Source organism: Macaca fascicularis, chromosome 1, assembly GCF_037993035.2.
Source record: "Macaca fascicularis isolate 582-1 chromosome 1, T2T-MFA8v1.1".
Classification (NCBI taxonomy): Eukaryota; Metazoa; Chordata; class Mammalia; order Primates; family Cercopithecidae; genus Macaca; species Macaca fascicularis.
In genome coordinates, this window is record NC_088375.1 from 1,589,570 (window position 1) to 1,605,605 (window position 16,036).

General features: G+C 38.8%; 2 protein-coding genes across 2 annotated transcripts in view; one reads left to right on the plus strand and one right to left on the minus strand.

Moving 5' to 3' along the window:
* OR2B11 (olfactory receptor family 2 subfamily B member 11) overlaps positions 1–16,036 on the plus strand; it is a 68,137-nt gene that overhangs the window by 22,362 nt on the left and 29,739 nt on the right. The gene's annotated exons all lie outside the window — the stretch shown is intronic.
* Positions 5,617–9,909, minus strand: LOC102141072 (putative olfactory receptor 2W6). The gene is made up of 2 exons (XM_005539573.4): positions 9,613–9,909; positions 5,617–6,907 (listed from the first exon to the last, which is right to left on the minus strand). The coding sequence occupies exon 2, from the start codon at positions 6,895–6,897 to the stop codon at positions 5,950–5,952; it is 948 nt and encodes a 315-aa protein (XP_005539630.4). The 5' UTR covers positions 6,898–6,907; positions 9,613–9,909; the 3' UTR covers positions 5,617–5,949.

Sequence of the window (16,036 nt, forward strand, 5' to 3'; positions counted from 1 at the left end):
CTTAATTAAAATTTCAATACTTCTACCTTTAACATTTTTTAAAGAGATTCCTTGAAAGCATATGTCAAGAATCTCATGTAATGCTTTCTGCTTAACCAAAGTTCAGAGGAACTTAACATTAAATCAAACTCTTAAAATGTAGTTATATTAAATAAACTATTAAAAGAATAAGCACAACAGCTTTAACTTCTTAAAAACTGCTTAAGCATTTAAATTAAAAAGTCATTTGTCTTTCAAATACGCAAGAATCTGTTTAGAAAAAATTTAACTAGAAAAAGTTGAAATTCTAAAGTAAAAAGTGCATAAGGCCATACAAATATTTTACAGCTTCCCATTTAGATGTCAACTGGGGAAAAAAAACATTCTCTGAGGTTTGCTTTTATACCATTAAAGGTTATTTTTTGTTACCAGCAATACAGAGCAACTTATTCAGGTTGAATCTTGAAGGTAAACTTTAACTTAATTTTAAGTTTTGGCTACTTTGGAGCATTTGTCAGTCACCTACCAGCTACTCAGGAGGCTGAGACTGGAGAAGCACTTGAACCCAGAATGCGAAGGTTGCAGTGAGCCGAGATTGCGCCATTGCACTCCAGCCTGGGCAACAAGAGAGAAACTCTATCTGAAAAATAATAATAATAATGCATAGAACAAAAGTGAAATTACAAACAAAATTCCTCACTGATACAGATTCGAAATCCTGTCATTTGCGGCAACACAGATAAATCCAGAGGGCATTATATTAAGTGAAATACATCAGGCACAGAAAGATAAACACCTATATTCTCACTGGGTGGGATGGAAGAAACAGTGCTTTGATTGTTAGTGTAATTATATCTGCAATGACAAAAGTAAAAGAATGGATCGGCTCAGTCGAATAACCTGGGTAATAAAAATAAAGTCAGTTTGAACTGGACCATTTACTGACTTAACTCCCCAGCTGTTGGACTTTTAAGGAATTATATGGTTTGATCCATTATAGATGTACTGCTCAGAGACAGAATTAAGTCAGGCAGATCAGGATCAAACTATCTCTGCCTTTGCCCAGGGCAGTGAGATTCCAGACACATTGACTTGTTAGCCACATCCCTCACTGGGGTTGTCATCATCCACCCAGACCTCAGAGCTCATTCCCGTAGGGACAACAGAGACAATCCCCAAGAAACCTTCACCTCAGAGGCCCAAAACAGACATAAGAACACCACAGTTTTTAATGGCTTAGTTCCATAGCTTGGAGTGTGTTAGCAAAAGCTTAATAAGTCCTTCTGTGCCAGGATGGCTCAGAGGACTTGATGAATCTGAGATCATTATTTTCACAGGATTTGGACCCTTAGTCTTAAAATAATGATTCTTGAGATGCTTCCTTCTAATTTGGGAGAAAACTGTGTTAATTATCAACTCATGTAAAATTAAAGTCTTCAGCCACCACCCAATATGCTCTTTCTACATCCAGAAAAGCTAATCACATACCAGAGGTTAAGTCGTGTTTATTCTCTTACTCATTTCTCACTTCCAGTCAAATCCTAAATTCTGAAAATTCTATTCCCTAACATCTCCAAAATCCAATTCCTATTCTTCACTCACACTCTGGTTTTCTTAATTAAATTGTTACAACTTCTCTCTTGAGTTATTAAAGTGCTTTTCTTCTTCCCTTTTCAGAGATATACTTTACATTGCAGCAAATGATCTGCCTAAAATACACCCTACTTATGCCACTCTTTCCTAAATGCATTCATTTTCTCTCCATGTTAGGGAAAATAAAATCCAAGTTCCTCAGCTTGGTATTAGGTTAGAAGAGTGTGCTCAACAACCTTGTTCTTGCCTGTGCCTCCATTATTTACCCATGGCAGTTCCCCATAAGAACCCTACAAACAAACATGTCAAACTACTGAACTCAAAATACCTTTCATCTCCTCTTTGACTAGCACAGTCTTTTTATTTTTTACACATAACATTTCCTTCTCATTCTTTTCCTTTCTAACTTATTCACTCTTTAAGACTCAAAACAGACTTCATGTCCTATAGAAGCACCCAAACTTCAATGATCAAGTCAAGTACCCACCTCATTCATTCCACACCACATTGTCAGCATCAGATTGCATTTTTTCTTTAAGTCTTTAATATACATATCTCCATTGTCCCAGCATAGTATACTTGCTGACAGAAGAAAAAAGGAAGGGAGGGAGGGAGAGAGGGAGGGAGGGAGGGAGAGAGGGAGGGAGGGAGGGAGGGAGGGAGGAAGGAAGGAAGGAAGGAAGGAAGGAAGGAAGGAAGGAAGGAAGGAAGGAAGGAAGGAAGGAAGCCAGGAAGGAAGCCAGGAAGGAAGCCAGGAAGGAAGCCAGGAAGGAAGAAAGCCTTTGCCTACCTGATTCAGGGGATTCTCCCTGCCTCAGCCTCCCAAGTAGCTGGGATTACAGGTGCCCACCACCACGACTGGCTGATTTTTGTATTTTTAATAGAAATGGGGTTTCACCATGTTGGTCAGCATGGTCTCAAACTTCTGACCTCAAGTGATCAGCCTCCAAAAGTGCTGGGATTACAGGCATGAGCCACCACGCCCGGCCAGATTCAACATCATTTACAATCAATCTTACTCTACCTGCCTTCCATACACAAACTTTTTTTCAGACAGAAATACTTTTTTAATGTATCATTATTGTCTTTCTGTATTTCCCAAATACTTTTTAAAGAGCATCAGAATTTCACAATTTTATGTTCTAGTTCAATTCTCTGGTCAAATATTTTCTTACTATTCCATCTCTACCTTACTCTGTATTATATCATGACTTTGTCCAATTTTATTATAGTAGTAGTTTATTCTATTTTCTTTCCAGTTGATGAGAATTTGGGGGGAGTACCTTTGAGTCAGTTTCCTAAGCCCCTATAGGGAAATCAGATTAACAAATTTTATCAAACTGTGAAATAAGCAATTCAAACTTAAGCTGTTGGAACTTTAAATTATTTTGAGCCTTAAGAGGAATGTGACTATGTGGCCTGAGTCGTAGCATACAGCTGCAACTTCTGCTTTTTCCTGTAAATGATTAGGAAAGACTAAATTGTACCAGAGATAAGACTCCTCAAGACCGTTACCCCTTCTTGTGGAATGTTCATGTTAAACAATTTTCCTTGGCATGTAGCCAACTGAACATAATCAAATCACCATAATGTATTTATTGACCTTATATGAAAAATACTGTAACTCTGCTAAACTCCTCTGCTTCTGCCTAAATCAGTGAACTTTAACTTTTCCACTTTGGAGTACTGACTAGATTTCTTTGGAGTCTGTGTTATTCAGGTGGCTAGTTCTCAAGTTTTGCCCTCAAATAAACTATATATTTAATCGTATTTTCCGAATCTGATTATTTAAAGTTGACAAAACTAAAGCGCGTAAGTCAATGGTCAATTTGTAGATGGCTTGATTGATTCCTCTCCCCATACCCTGAAACTCCAACTCGTCACTAACTGTATCCAAGATAAAGGTGTTATTGAATGAAAACGTCCACTGTTGCAGTGTCAGTGCTAGGACAAATGACAGGGATCTGAGTGGTAGTGTACCCTAGGAGCTGTCAGTGGACAGGCCCCTATAGCCATGTCAATTTCTTTGATTTCCTTGGAATTTCCAGGGTATTATATGCATTTAATAAATACTCCTTAACTTGATCCGTTGAAAAATTTATCACAGAAATAGCATTAATATAAAGAAAAAAACCACGTGGGAAATGATATTCACAGCTGTGGTCAGTACCCTCCTCCACATAAGCTGAAAATACACTCATTAGATATATGGGGGTGCTTTCCTGGCAGTTTTTATGCCACAGAAACTCAACCAGGAGAATTGGAGTAAAGAAAAGGACTGGTATTTGGATTAACAGACAAAATCTTTTTAATCTTTTATCTCTAGGATGATGCCCTTGGATGATGTTAAAAGAAAAGATTTTAAAAGAAAAACTTAAATTTTTTTATCAATAAAAAATAGCATTTGGCTACTAAATAGTCCAATAGTCCAAATTTAACCACATAGGACCTAAATGTGTAAGCAGTAATTAATGGAATGAAAAACTCCATGGGAAATGTTTGACAAATAATGAATGCCATCTTAGGTATTCACTTGCCTTGTAATTTAAGCAACTCCCTTAGCCTCCCTATGTTTTAGTCACATTATTTGCAAATAGGGTAAAGAATATCTACTTTTCGCATGTCCTATGATCATCTTTATTCAGGAAGATGACAGGAGCAACGGGTTTTGAAATATTTTATGCAATAGTTCCAAAACACCTGTTTAAACAACTTTGAATTTTTTTTCCATTTCTGTCTGGGTATTTTTGTTATGTCATAGATTTAACCTCTGTGATAGTCTATGGACACACTCTGCCCTATAATTCAAAAAGCCTGAACTGGTATTATCTACAAATAATGTGAAATCTGCACACTTACCCTGAATCGCCACCTCACCCCCCAACCCACATTTATATTAGGGTGCAAAAGTAGGAAGCAAAGTCCTCTGAGAGTTTATGAGGGATCCTATCTACCTAATGTGAAAGAAGCAAGCAAAGGGTGTTGTCTACACATGGAAGAGAAGAACATTTTGCATCTTGCAGATAATAAATGGAAAAATACTGAAGCAGAATTTTACTAAAAACAAGATCTAAATAACAATTGCATAAGACCTACAAAAGAAGATTGCCCAATGCCTGTAGTACATGGGAAAAAAAAAGTATTACTGAGAGACCACCCACCTCATATTTAACACACCTTGTCTTACTTAATCTCTACTACAACCCTCTAAGGTGAGGAGTATGACCTCCATAATACACATGAAAAAGGCTAGGCTTCGAAAGTTAACTGGTGAGAAGATAAATCAGTTCCAAATCCAGATATGGATGATACTGTCTTTCCCATGCCTGGTGCACGGAATCATTCATACCCAGTTAAGGCAGCCATGGATTCAGAATGCTACAGGAAGAGTCCTGGGTAATGTGAGGAGCTGGATTTTTATTATCTCTAAAACAATGATTTCAAAATCTATCATCGGTAACACCTAGAGAGCTTTTTAAAAACAGAGATGCCTAGACCCACACCTGGCATTGTTGATTCAGGAAATTTGGAGAGTTCTCGGAAATTTGTGCCTTAAGTGTTCTGATGCACGATCAAGTTTTGGAAAAACTGCTTTCAGTAACGCCCCATTCCAACATGCACTGATTTTACAAGATTGGTCATCAGAGTTATTTGTGGAGGTTGGGGGTCAGTGATAAGTTTGAGTATAGGACAGCTGTCTTTGAAGTAGAATATTTACAGCTGTTTAAAGTAACCTGTTAAGGAGAACAAAGTCATTCATTCTATCTGGATGTGTATCATTTGCTCTGTTCTTCGCAAAGGCTTGCGTTCCTGACTAAAGTCAGCTCTTTTGTAGGTACTTTGGCTATGAGAAAAGGTCAAGGAGAAGATGCAAATAACTCTGAGCGAATTCGTCTTTTTCAAAAAGCAACTCAAAGGATATTCCCTACTCATACAGAACCAACCTGTATCCAGGACAGGGCACTATAACTTGACTGATGTTGACCCCTCTCTCTTTGAAAAACTGCCACAGAAGCAAATAAAAGGGCTTGAAGAAAAGGCCACTCATGTTGTCTCAATTTTTATTTGACATCCATGACATAATCTGCAGACTGCCCAGTGCCTTTGTGTGATTGAATTAGTTCTCTAAGTTCTCAGCGGTTGTGGATAAATCAAAAAGATAAGGAAAGTGCAAGATACAGCAGAGATATCCTGAAGCAGGCACCTTCAAACAGAAGGAAACCACTTCACATCCATAGGGCAGAGGACGGGGTCAAACTCGAAAGCATCTTCCCACCCACGTTCACTCTACTGCTTGAATATTAGTTCTCCACATGGCCACAGACACGTCTAAGAGAATAACTCCAGTAAACTGTGTACATTACTAGAGTGTTCCCCTCACTGAGGCTTGCCAGTCCCTTTCTCCCACCCCAGAAGTTTCTTCATGGCCCCCTTCACATCTTTGTTCCTCAGAGTGTAGATGAGGGGGTTGATGCTGGGAGTGACAATGGTGTAGAAGAGAGTCAGGAACTTCCCCTGATCTTGGGAGTAGCTGTTGGCTGGCTTCAGGTACACGTAGATGATGGTTCCGTAGAAGAGAGACACCACTGTGAGGTGAGAAGAGCAGGTGTGGAAGGCTTTCTTTCGCCCTGCTGCTGATTTCATCCTCAGCACCGCGGCCGCAATCACACCATAGGAGATGAGGATGAGGGAGAGGGGCACCAGGAGGAGAGCCATCCCCAGGGCAAAGGTGAGCGCTTCCATCAGCACGGTTTCCTCACAGGACATGGCAATGAGAGCAGGCATCTCACACAGGAAGTGGTCCACCCTGCGACGTCCACACCCTGAGAGCTGCATCGTCTGAGGACACATGATGAAGGAGTTTAGGAAGCCACAGCACCAGGCCACGGTCACCAGCTGCAGGCAGAGACGTGGGTGCATGACTGCCGTGTAGTACAGGGGCCGGCAGACGGCCACATAGCGGTCATAGGACATGACAACTAGGAGGATGCACTCGGTGGAGCCCAGCACCATGTAGATATACAGTTGGGCCACACAGCCGTGGTAGGTGATGGTCTTCTCTGGACCCCACATGTTCCACAGCAGCTGGGGGGCAATGCTTGTTGTAAAGCAGAGGTCTAAGAAAGACAGGTTCCCAAGAAAGAAGTACATGGGTGTGTGGAGCCTGACATCCACGACCAGCAAGAGGATGATGGCAGTGTTGCCCACCAGGGTCAGGATGTAGAAGATCAAGATAACAGCAAAGAGAATTTTCTCCAGTCCAGGCCAATCAGAAAAGCCCACCAGGATGAATGCCTGTAGGTCACTGGCATTGTCGTTTCCCATAATCCACCAGCTATTACAGAGAAACAATGAAAGAATTAGATAAGGGGGCACATGCAGATCATTTGGCACTCTCCAATTTCCATTTACAGGTCTGTGAAGTTAAGAGGGCCATTTGCCCTTTCTTTGCTTTTTTAGAATACACTTATTGAAACCTGTTACGTGCAAAGTCGTGTGCCTGATGCCCCAGGAAGATGGGATGAATTGACTCTGGAGCTTCCCTCCTTGGTGAATAATGTGTATGAATAATGACAAAGAAGGGAGAAAGAGAAAGTTCTCTCAAAGAATATTTGTTAAAAGGCTGAGTATTATGCAGATCACTCCCAAGTGACCAGGGGGGGCCTGTGTGAACAGTTTGCATTAAGGGAGACTACTGAGTCTAAGAGTTTTTTTTGGTTGTTCCAAATAATAAGAATTTGACATGTGGCAGATTGAGCTAAATATGTTTCACAAAGAGGAGGTAGTATATGCAAAGTCATGAAGGACCACATGTATGGATGATGCTTAGGGAAGCCATGAATGTACATACCAGGCAACTCCTTAATGGCATGTAATTTTATTAAGAAGAAACACAGTGATTTTTGACCCTACAAGAAAGGACTGAGATGATAAGTTTAATTCTGCCTCTGTAAAACACAGGTCTGCAAATGTATGGCCTGCTATTCAGTTCATCTCTCTCTAACTTGACTTTTCTTGTGCAACATGGGAAAGAGTTTAGATCTTCTCTAAGTCCCCACTCAGACCTCACATGTCTATGTAACTGGTGACACTGAGTTTATACCCTGAGCCCTTTCAGCTATTGATGATTTCCAGTCTAAGCCGAGAGCTTTGATGGGAACTCTGCCTTATACAGCCAATGTCCACCCAGGCTTGTATCCGCTGTGATAATAGCAAACAGGATCTGGGCAACACACAAGAAGAAAGCTGTGGGAATGAGGGCACAGAAATACATTGAAGGACATGTGTCTATGCAGCCGCTGTCACCACCTGTCCATCCTGACAACTGACATGCTATGAGCTGTATCCTGTTGGAGCTGCAATTGGGAATTCGGTAGTTCCCATCCATTGGTCCAGGCACCAGACCCTCTGCAAAGCCCTATGAAAGGGTAAAAGGGTGCAGGGTCTATCAGAAGTAGCCAGTAAAGTATCAAAGAATGGAAGACTTTCAGAGGCTTCCTGAGTACTCACAAAGGAGACTTTCACAGACACACACTTTACAGGTATTGGTTATTAAAAACAACTTGTACTTCTGTATCCTCAGACCCATCATAAGTTTTCTCCCAGGTTCAGAAGACCCCAAGAGTGGCAATGACAAGCTACACAAATTGCTCGCAACTTTATCACTTTGGGTGATAAAGTTGTGATAACTTTGGGTGATCATAGCAAAGTTTATCACTTCGGCTCTGACTCCTTAGCCAAAATTGCAAGTTTACCTTGTAGTCATCTGTTCAAAACTACTTTTTTCACAATGCTTTATTCTTTGAATCCAAAATGTCCCACTGCTAACCCTTATGACAAATATGCAGAGGCTCTTCTCTGTTTCACCTAACACGTATTCAACTATAAATTAATGCACCCTGTCTTCTCACGTTTCTTAGCTCTTTAGTTCAGAACCATGAAATTGCAAGGAATGCAGCTCTTAGAAATGCCCAAATACCTTTATTAGTTTAGTTGACACATAATACTATAAATGTTTACTAATTTTGAAAACTTAGGCCCCAAGGTCTGAATTAGGTTGATTCTCTGGTTGAAGGTTATGCCCAAAACTGTACCAACTCATGTAGAGGAGAATCCACCAAATGGTTCTCTGTGCTTACTGAACAGGATTTAACAATGCCAAGCAGTAGAGCTATTTTTGCCTGGCTTAGGTATAGAGCACATCATAAACAATCACAACCCTTTCATATTACTATATATTAGACTTTTACAGAGCTTTCACACTCTAGTTTCAAACCATCATCACAGCAGCCCTGAAAGGTGGACAGGACAGGCATTAGAATCTCCATGTTAGAGATTATCAACCTCAATAACAGAGAAGAAGAAAGAATAGCCAATGCTTGCACTACAGCTTCATATCAGAGCAAGGTTTATAGTGCCAGCCCTACGCATTAACTCAAGTTTCCTTCCTCCCTGTTCCTATCTATTTCTCAGCCACTTAATGCTGTAGTTGTTTAAAGTCAATCACTGATTACTGCACTCCCATTAACCTACACATTACAATCCTAACAATAAAATCCATCATCATGAGCCGTTTTCAGAGAGAAGCTTGTGACCACTCTAAAAATCGCCAGAGATTTGCAATGCTTGATTTAAACAGAATCACATGGTTTTCTGTTCAAATCAGCTATCATTTTATCAAGAGACTAAAAAGATTGGTTTATTGTGTGTGCATGTAGGCTCAGAAGAGGCTCTAGGATTGACTCAGCTAGCAATGGACAAATGGATAATGAGTAATCACATAATCACTCCTAATCTACTTTAGATTCACTTTGTTAGGATTTGGTGCATTTGATTGTTTCTGAGTTGGATACAATGTCTCTTTTCCAAAATTGAGTTCCAAATTATAAGTTGGCATTGAGAAACCCGTTACTCTGGTGTTCTAACAGATATAAACTCTAATCAAAACTATTACAAAGATAACTCTATATCTGCATACAGAAGACTGAAGATACAGATATAAATCTCATTGCTACGACAAAGCTTGCATTAAAATCTCACCCTTGTTCTTCCCAGAAAGTAGAAGACCTATGATTCTGTCAACCCTCCTTACTTCAATTCCAGAGATCAACCAGGAGTTTTCTCATGGATAAGGCAGCTAATTCTGGTCCCTTTTAGTTTCCAGATCTTCCAGAGGAAATTCCAATGAAAACCCTGAAAGGAGATTGAGCACAAAAATAATGTCTGTCCCATTTAAGTGTTAATAAGCCTTTAAGTAGCAGAGCTTGAAAGAGAAATGATGAACTGTGGGCAGGAATGACAAGCTAAGTGAGTGGTACGGCATAGTGCCACATTTCAGGTCAACATGTTTTATCACGTCCATATATACAGGTAGTCTAGGGTTAAGGAGATGGCAGACCACCCCCAGGGATAAAGGAAAGCACACGTAGTTCTAAGAGCTTTGAGAATATAGACGATGTCATTTTATTGGTTCATACTAAGTGGATAGGAGGACAACTTTAATGCCATGTCACCTTGGGGATTTGGAATCATCTAGGAGCATGAGGAAAACTGACATCAGCTTGTTTACAGAGCTAAGACCTCAGGAATTGGTGTTGTCATCTAGAGATTGGCCCAGCGGGGGCCCCCCCACCCCCCACAACACACACACATACAAACACAAAACTCACCGGGGAGGCAACACAGAAAGTTCCCAAACATGGGGCTCAGGTATTCTTGAAAAGAGAATTAATTTCTGGGTTCTATGTCAAAACAGAAGTAGATCAATTTCTTCATTTGGTCCTGGACTCACAAAATTAAAATCATGAAAATGTGGGGAGGCAAGCATGCCCAAAGAATGTACACCCTCCAATATAAGAAAGAATGAGGTAAGGGGGACACTGATATAGGAAACTCTTGGGTCTGTTATTGCCACTTTAAGAGGCTACGGGAAACTTCAATTCTTCCCTCCATTCCACTCAATATGTCTTTACCTCCTACTGGGACGGGGCTACATCAGGAGGCTGGTGTTCACCCAGGAGAGTCCTGTGTAGGTTACTGTGCCCTACCTCTCCCCACATTCACTGTGCATGTGTCTTCCCAGTTGCCAAGGCTCTCTCATCTCACCTCCTACAGGAGACCTCTCAGACAGAAACACTAGATGGCAACGGCAGCCTTTCATACAGCTGCCAAAAATCATTTGTTTGGAAGATTTCATTTAGCATTTTGAACTGACATTAGTGTATTAAGTCGAAATAGGAATCTCTTAAGAAGTAGCAGAAAATAGAATATCTCCAATTTTCTTGAATGTCAACTGTTAACCTTTATTGATTAAAAAAACTTGCATATAGTTTGAAAAAAAAAACCTTAATTTCTAATTTTACATAAGAAAAAATTAACTTCCAACTATACTGAGGTGACTGACTTACTCAAGGTCAAATAACTAGTAGCCACTGGCTGCCCAAACTGGAACCACCTCTCACCAATCAGCTTATCTCTTACCCTTCCCATTACATTAGGCAAAATGCAACTGATACTATTGAGGTGGAGGGTAATTAGTAAAGAGATTCAAACTATGGTTTTTCAGGCTCCAAGTTAATATTTTAAGTTTTTTTATATATATATAATTGTGTTTTTACTGCATGGGATTCTGCATTTCTAGAACTTTGAAAATGGATATTTCTAGCTAAAATGAAAGAGAATTTTTGCATTTGGAGTTTAACACAACACCTTCTACAGTATTGATGTTTACAATTTGTTCCTTGATTCAGTATTTCCCTTTCCTGGAGGAGTGAATGAAGTCCGTTAGGTTCACAGTGGAACAGGGATAAGGGATGAGAAATTACTTAATGGGTACAATGTACTCTATTTGGGTGATGGTTACAGCCAACACCTAGACTTTACCACTGTGCAATATATCCATGTAACAAAACTGCATTTGTACCCCTTACAGTTACACAAATAAAAAACGTGTTTGGGACAGTTGTCTCTCCAAGCTGGGAGTGCATAAGCTCATCACCAGCTCCCCCATGGCGGGGAAAAGTCATTGCAGCCAATAACTTGTTCATAAAGTAAAACTAAGCAGTTTCATCCTCTCTGAAGTTCTCTGAATGATGGTGATAATAGTTAACATTGGAAGACTGGAATAAAATAATGGTTTTCGTTGTAGAAAAAGTACAGTTCAAGAAAAACTGTACTGTGAAATATGGTATTTCATAAAGATACCATAAAGTTGCCCCCATGGCAAGAAAATAAATATCTATCCACCTAAAGAACTTCTCAATTTTCTACTGAAGTGATGTGTTTAATGTTTAAAGTATACTGCTTCACATGTTTTTTTTGTTGTTCAAAAAAACCTGTTTATTTTAGTCAATTCAAGAAAATGTCAGTAAAACTGATTATTTGGCATTATGTTGGTAGATTTTTTAAACTTATAAAATATTTTGGATTTATAGATACATAGACAAAATAAGATAACAATGGATAGACTAACCACCACTCAGCTTTACGACATTTTAACATCTGCATTAGGTGTTCCAGCTCTTTTATGAAATAAAACATAGGTATATTCAAGGATCCTGAGAACATATTATTTCCCTCTTTCCATAGAGGTAAAATAAATTTTATGTTTACCATTTTCAAACATATTCAAATTAATTTTAATTCATCCGTGTATTCAAAAATAATATACTATTTTTGCACACTTTAAAACTACATAAATGGTATAATACTGATGTTATAATTCTAAACTTTTTTTTGTTCTCTTAACATTTATGGGTATTTTTGTTTTTATTTTTTAAATTTTAAGGTTCAGTGGTACATGTGCAGCTTTGTTATACAGGTAAATTGCACTTCACAGGGTTTTGGTGTACAGATTATTTTGTCTTCCAGGTACTAAGTGTAGTGCTTGACAGGTAGTTTTTTCATCCTCACCCTCCTCCTACCCTTCACCCTCAGGTAAGACCTGGTGAGTGTTATTCCCTTCTTTGTGACCACATGTACTCAAAGTTTAGCTTCCACTTATAAGTGAGAACATGCAGTATTTGATTTTCTGTTCCTGTATTGGTTTGCTTAGGATGATGACCTCCAGCTCCACCCATGTTACTGCAAAGGACATGATGTCATTCTTTTTGTGGCTACATAGTATTCCATTGTCTATATGTACCACATTTAAAAACTCCAGTCTACGGTTGATGGGCTTTTAAATGGATTCCATGTCTTTGCTATTGTGAATAGTTGTTGGGTCAAATGGTAGTTCTGAGTTCTTTGAGAAGTCACCAAACTGCTTTCCACAAGAGCTGAACTAATGTATATTCCCACCAGTCACGTATATGAGTTCTCTTTTCTCCACAACATTGCCAGCATGTGTTATTTTTTGACATTTTAATAATAGCTATTTTGACTGGTGTGAGATTGTGGTTTTAATTTGCATTTCTCTGATGTGGAGTTTTTTTGTTTTGTTTTGTTTTTGTTTTTTGTCTTTTTTTTTTTTTTTTTTTTTTTTTTTTTTGAGATAGGGTCTCACTCTGTCACCCAGGCTGGAGTGCAGTGGTTTGATCACAGCTCACTGCAACCTCTGCCTCCACAGACTCAGGTGATCCTCCCGCCTCAGCTTCCTGAGTAGCCACCACGCCTGGATAATTTTTATATTTTTTGTAGGGATGGAATCTCACTATGTTGCCCAGGCTGGTCTTGAACTTTTGGGCTCAAGTGATCCTCCCTCCTCAGCCTTCCAAAGTGCTAGGATTATAGGTGTGAGCCACTGTGCTCCATGTATGTTGAGCACTTTTTCATATGCTCAGTGGTCACATGTATGTCTTCTTTTGAAAAGTGTCTTTTCGTGTCTTTTGCCCACTTTTTAATGGGGTTGTTTTTGTTTGGGTTTTTTTTTTTTTTTTTTTTTTTTTTTTTTTTTTGCTTGTAACTTTGTTTAAGTTCCTTATAGATTCTGCATATTAGACCTTTCGTCATATACATAGTTTGCAAATATTTTCTCGCATTCTGTAGGCTATCTGTTTACTCTATTGATAGTTTCTTTTGCTATGCAGAAGCTCTTACATTTAATTAGATCTCATTTGTCAATTTTACTCTTATTACAAAAAGAGCAATAATTGTTTGGTATCTTTTGGCATCTTTGTCATGAAATTTTTGCCAGGGTTTATGTCCAGAATGGCATTTTCTGGGTTATCTTCCAGGGATTTTATAGTTTTAGGTTTTACATTTACGTCTTTAATCCATCTTGAGTTGATTTTTGTATATGGTGTAAGGAAGGGGTCCAGTTTCAATCTTCTGCGTATGGCTAGCCAGTTATCCCAGCACCATTTATTGAATAGGGAATCATTTCCCCATTGCTTGTTTTTGTCAGCATTGTCAACAATCAGATGGTTGTGGGTTTGCAATGTTATTTCTGGGCTCTCTATTTTGTTCCTTTGGTTTCTTGTATCAGTTTTTGAATGAGTACCATGCTTTTTTGATGACTGTAGGCTTACAATATAGTTTCAAATCTGGTAATGTGATGCCTATAGCTTTGTTCTTTTTGCTTAGGATTACCTTTGCTATTCAAGCTCTTTTTTTATTTCATATAAATTTTAAAATAGTTTCTTCTAATTCTGTGAAGAATGTCATTGGTGGCTTGATAAGATTAGCATTAAATCAATAACTTACTTTGGACAGTGTGGTCATTTTAGCAGTTTTAATTCTTCCTATCGATGAGCATGGAATATTGTTCCATTTGTTTATGCCTTCTCTGATTTCTTTGAGCAGTGTTTTGTAATTCTCATTGTAGAGCTCTTTCACTTCTTTGGTTAACTATATTCCTAGATATTTTATTCTTTTTAGGTTATTGCTTCACATGTAATTAACTATAAAATTTTAAACAAAAATTCCCCTATGGTGGACATCATTCTGTCCCTCTGCACATTCTTTAATAGGAAGCCTATGAAAACATGATGTGGCCAAAGACTCTATTTCAATCCTGTTGTACAACAATTTTATTGTTTCAGGGTCTTGCCTTCAGCTCACTCAGGTTTATTCCCTAAGGCAAAGATTATTTTAAAGACAATAAATTAGAAGGAGCAGAAAGCCCTCCTTTTTACTTACTAAGCCCCTGAACTATTATCTACATGTAGTTGCTCAGGTCTCAGAGGAGTCAAAAGAATAAACCTCAGGAGGTCCCTTCCAATGTCAGCAAGTTTTTTCTCTCTTGGCTGAATTTGGGTTAGTCTCACCCATCTGACCATTAAACTCCAGACCCCCTGAAGAGAATCGGCATCTCCTGACCTAGGTCTGAACATTCCTACTGCTGGCTCCTCACCTCTCTTCCTTCTTTAACCTCAAGGTAAAATGAGTGGAAGGGCCACTTAGGTTTAGATTGGGTTTGAGCACAGGAATTAACACTCACTTCTGTTCTACTGAATTCCCAGAATGATGAAGGAGATTCTCTCACTTACCCAAGGAGCATGGACTACTCTAGGTAATGGGAGGTAAAAACATGGGACCCCAAATAAAAGCATTACGGAGACAGTCCTCTCAGACCTAATTATGACCCCCTTTCCAGAATCACCACAGTAGTTTTCAGGTCCAGGAACAGATAAGGACTGAGTGTATACATTTTTTAAAAGCCAGTGGCAAAGGAAAAGCCAACAGCCAAACAGACAAAAAACGATAATTATCCAAGCCCATATTGAGCCTCTAATAGGCATCAAGCATTGTACCAGGTATTATATTTAAAAATCAAGACAATAGAATAAAAAATTTCTACCATCCTGTATCTTACACAATAGTAAAGACAAATGGCTAAAGAAAAAGTCAAATTTGAACCAAGTCTAGAGTGTTGAGTAGAATTGGGGGAAAAAATACAAAGAAGTTTGTATGGCAAGTGAAAGAATGCATTTGTGGATGAATTGAGGCGACAATGACTAAGTGAACTATAAAAAGGTAGACAAGAGCAGGCCACATGAGCATTTATTTGGGACAATAGTTGACGATAGAATTAGACTGACATTACAGAAGCAAATATTTTGATCAGTAACCCCAGAATCAATCTATTTACTTATGCATTTAGTAAATAGCTTCTACAGACCAAAACTAGGTCCTGAGGAGGCAAGGGGAATTTAAACATGGCAGAAAGCAGGGCCAGCAGGGGACTGTAATGACACAAGAAAACAAAGCAGAATTTGGAAACAAAGACAGGGACATCACAGAAAGTTTCATAGAAGGAAATGAGACTGATCCAAGTATTAGAGGATAAGTAGGACTCTAGCCAGTTAATGCAAGAGAAAGACAGAGAAACGAGCATGTGCAAAGAAACCAGCCTAGAGTGTGTGCTTCTCCCCTTTTTGTTTTGGTCATTCTTTCATTTTTTTAAAATTTATTATTACTATTAGTTTGGTTTAAGAAATCATAATTATATACATTTATGAGGTACAATTATGTGATGTTTTGATACATTTATACAACGTGACATGATTAAGTCAGGCTAATAAGA

Excerpts from the sequence above, each read along its gene's own strand:
- LOC102141072 (XM_005539573.4), bottom strand. The coding sequence starts at position 6,897 with ATGGGAAACGACAATGCCAGTGACCTACAGGCATTCATCCTGGTGGGC.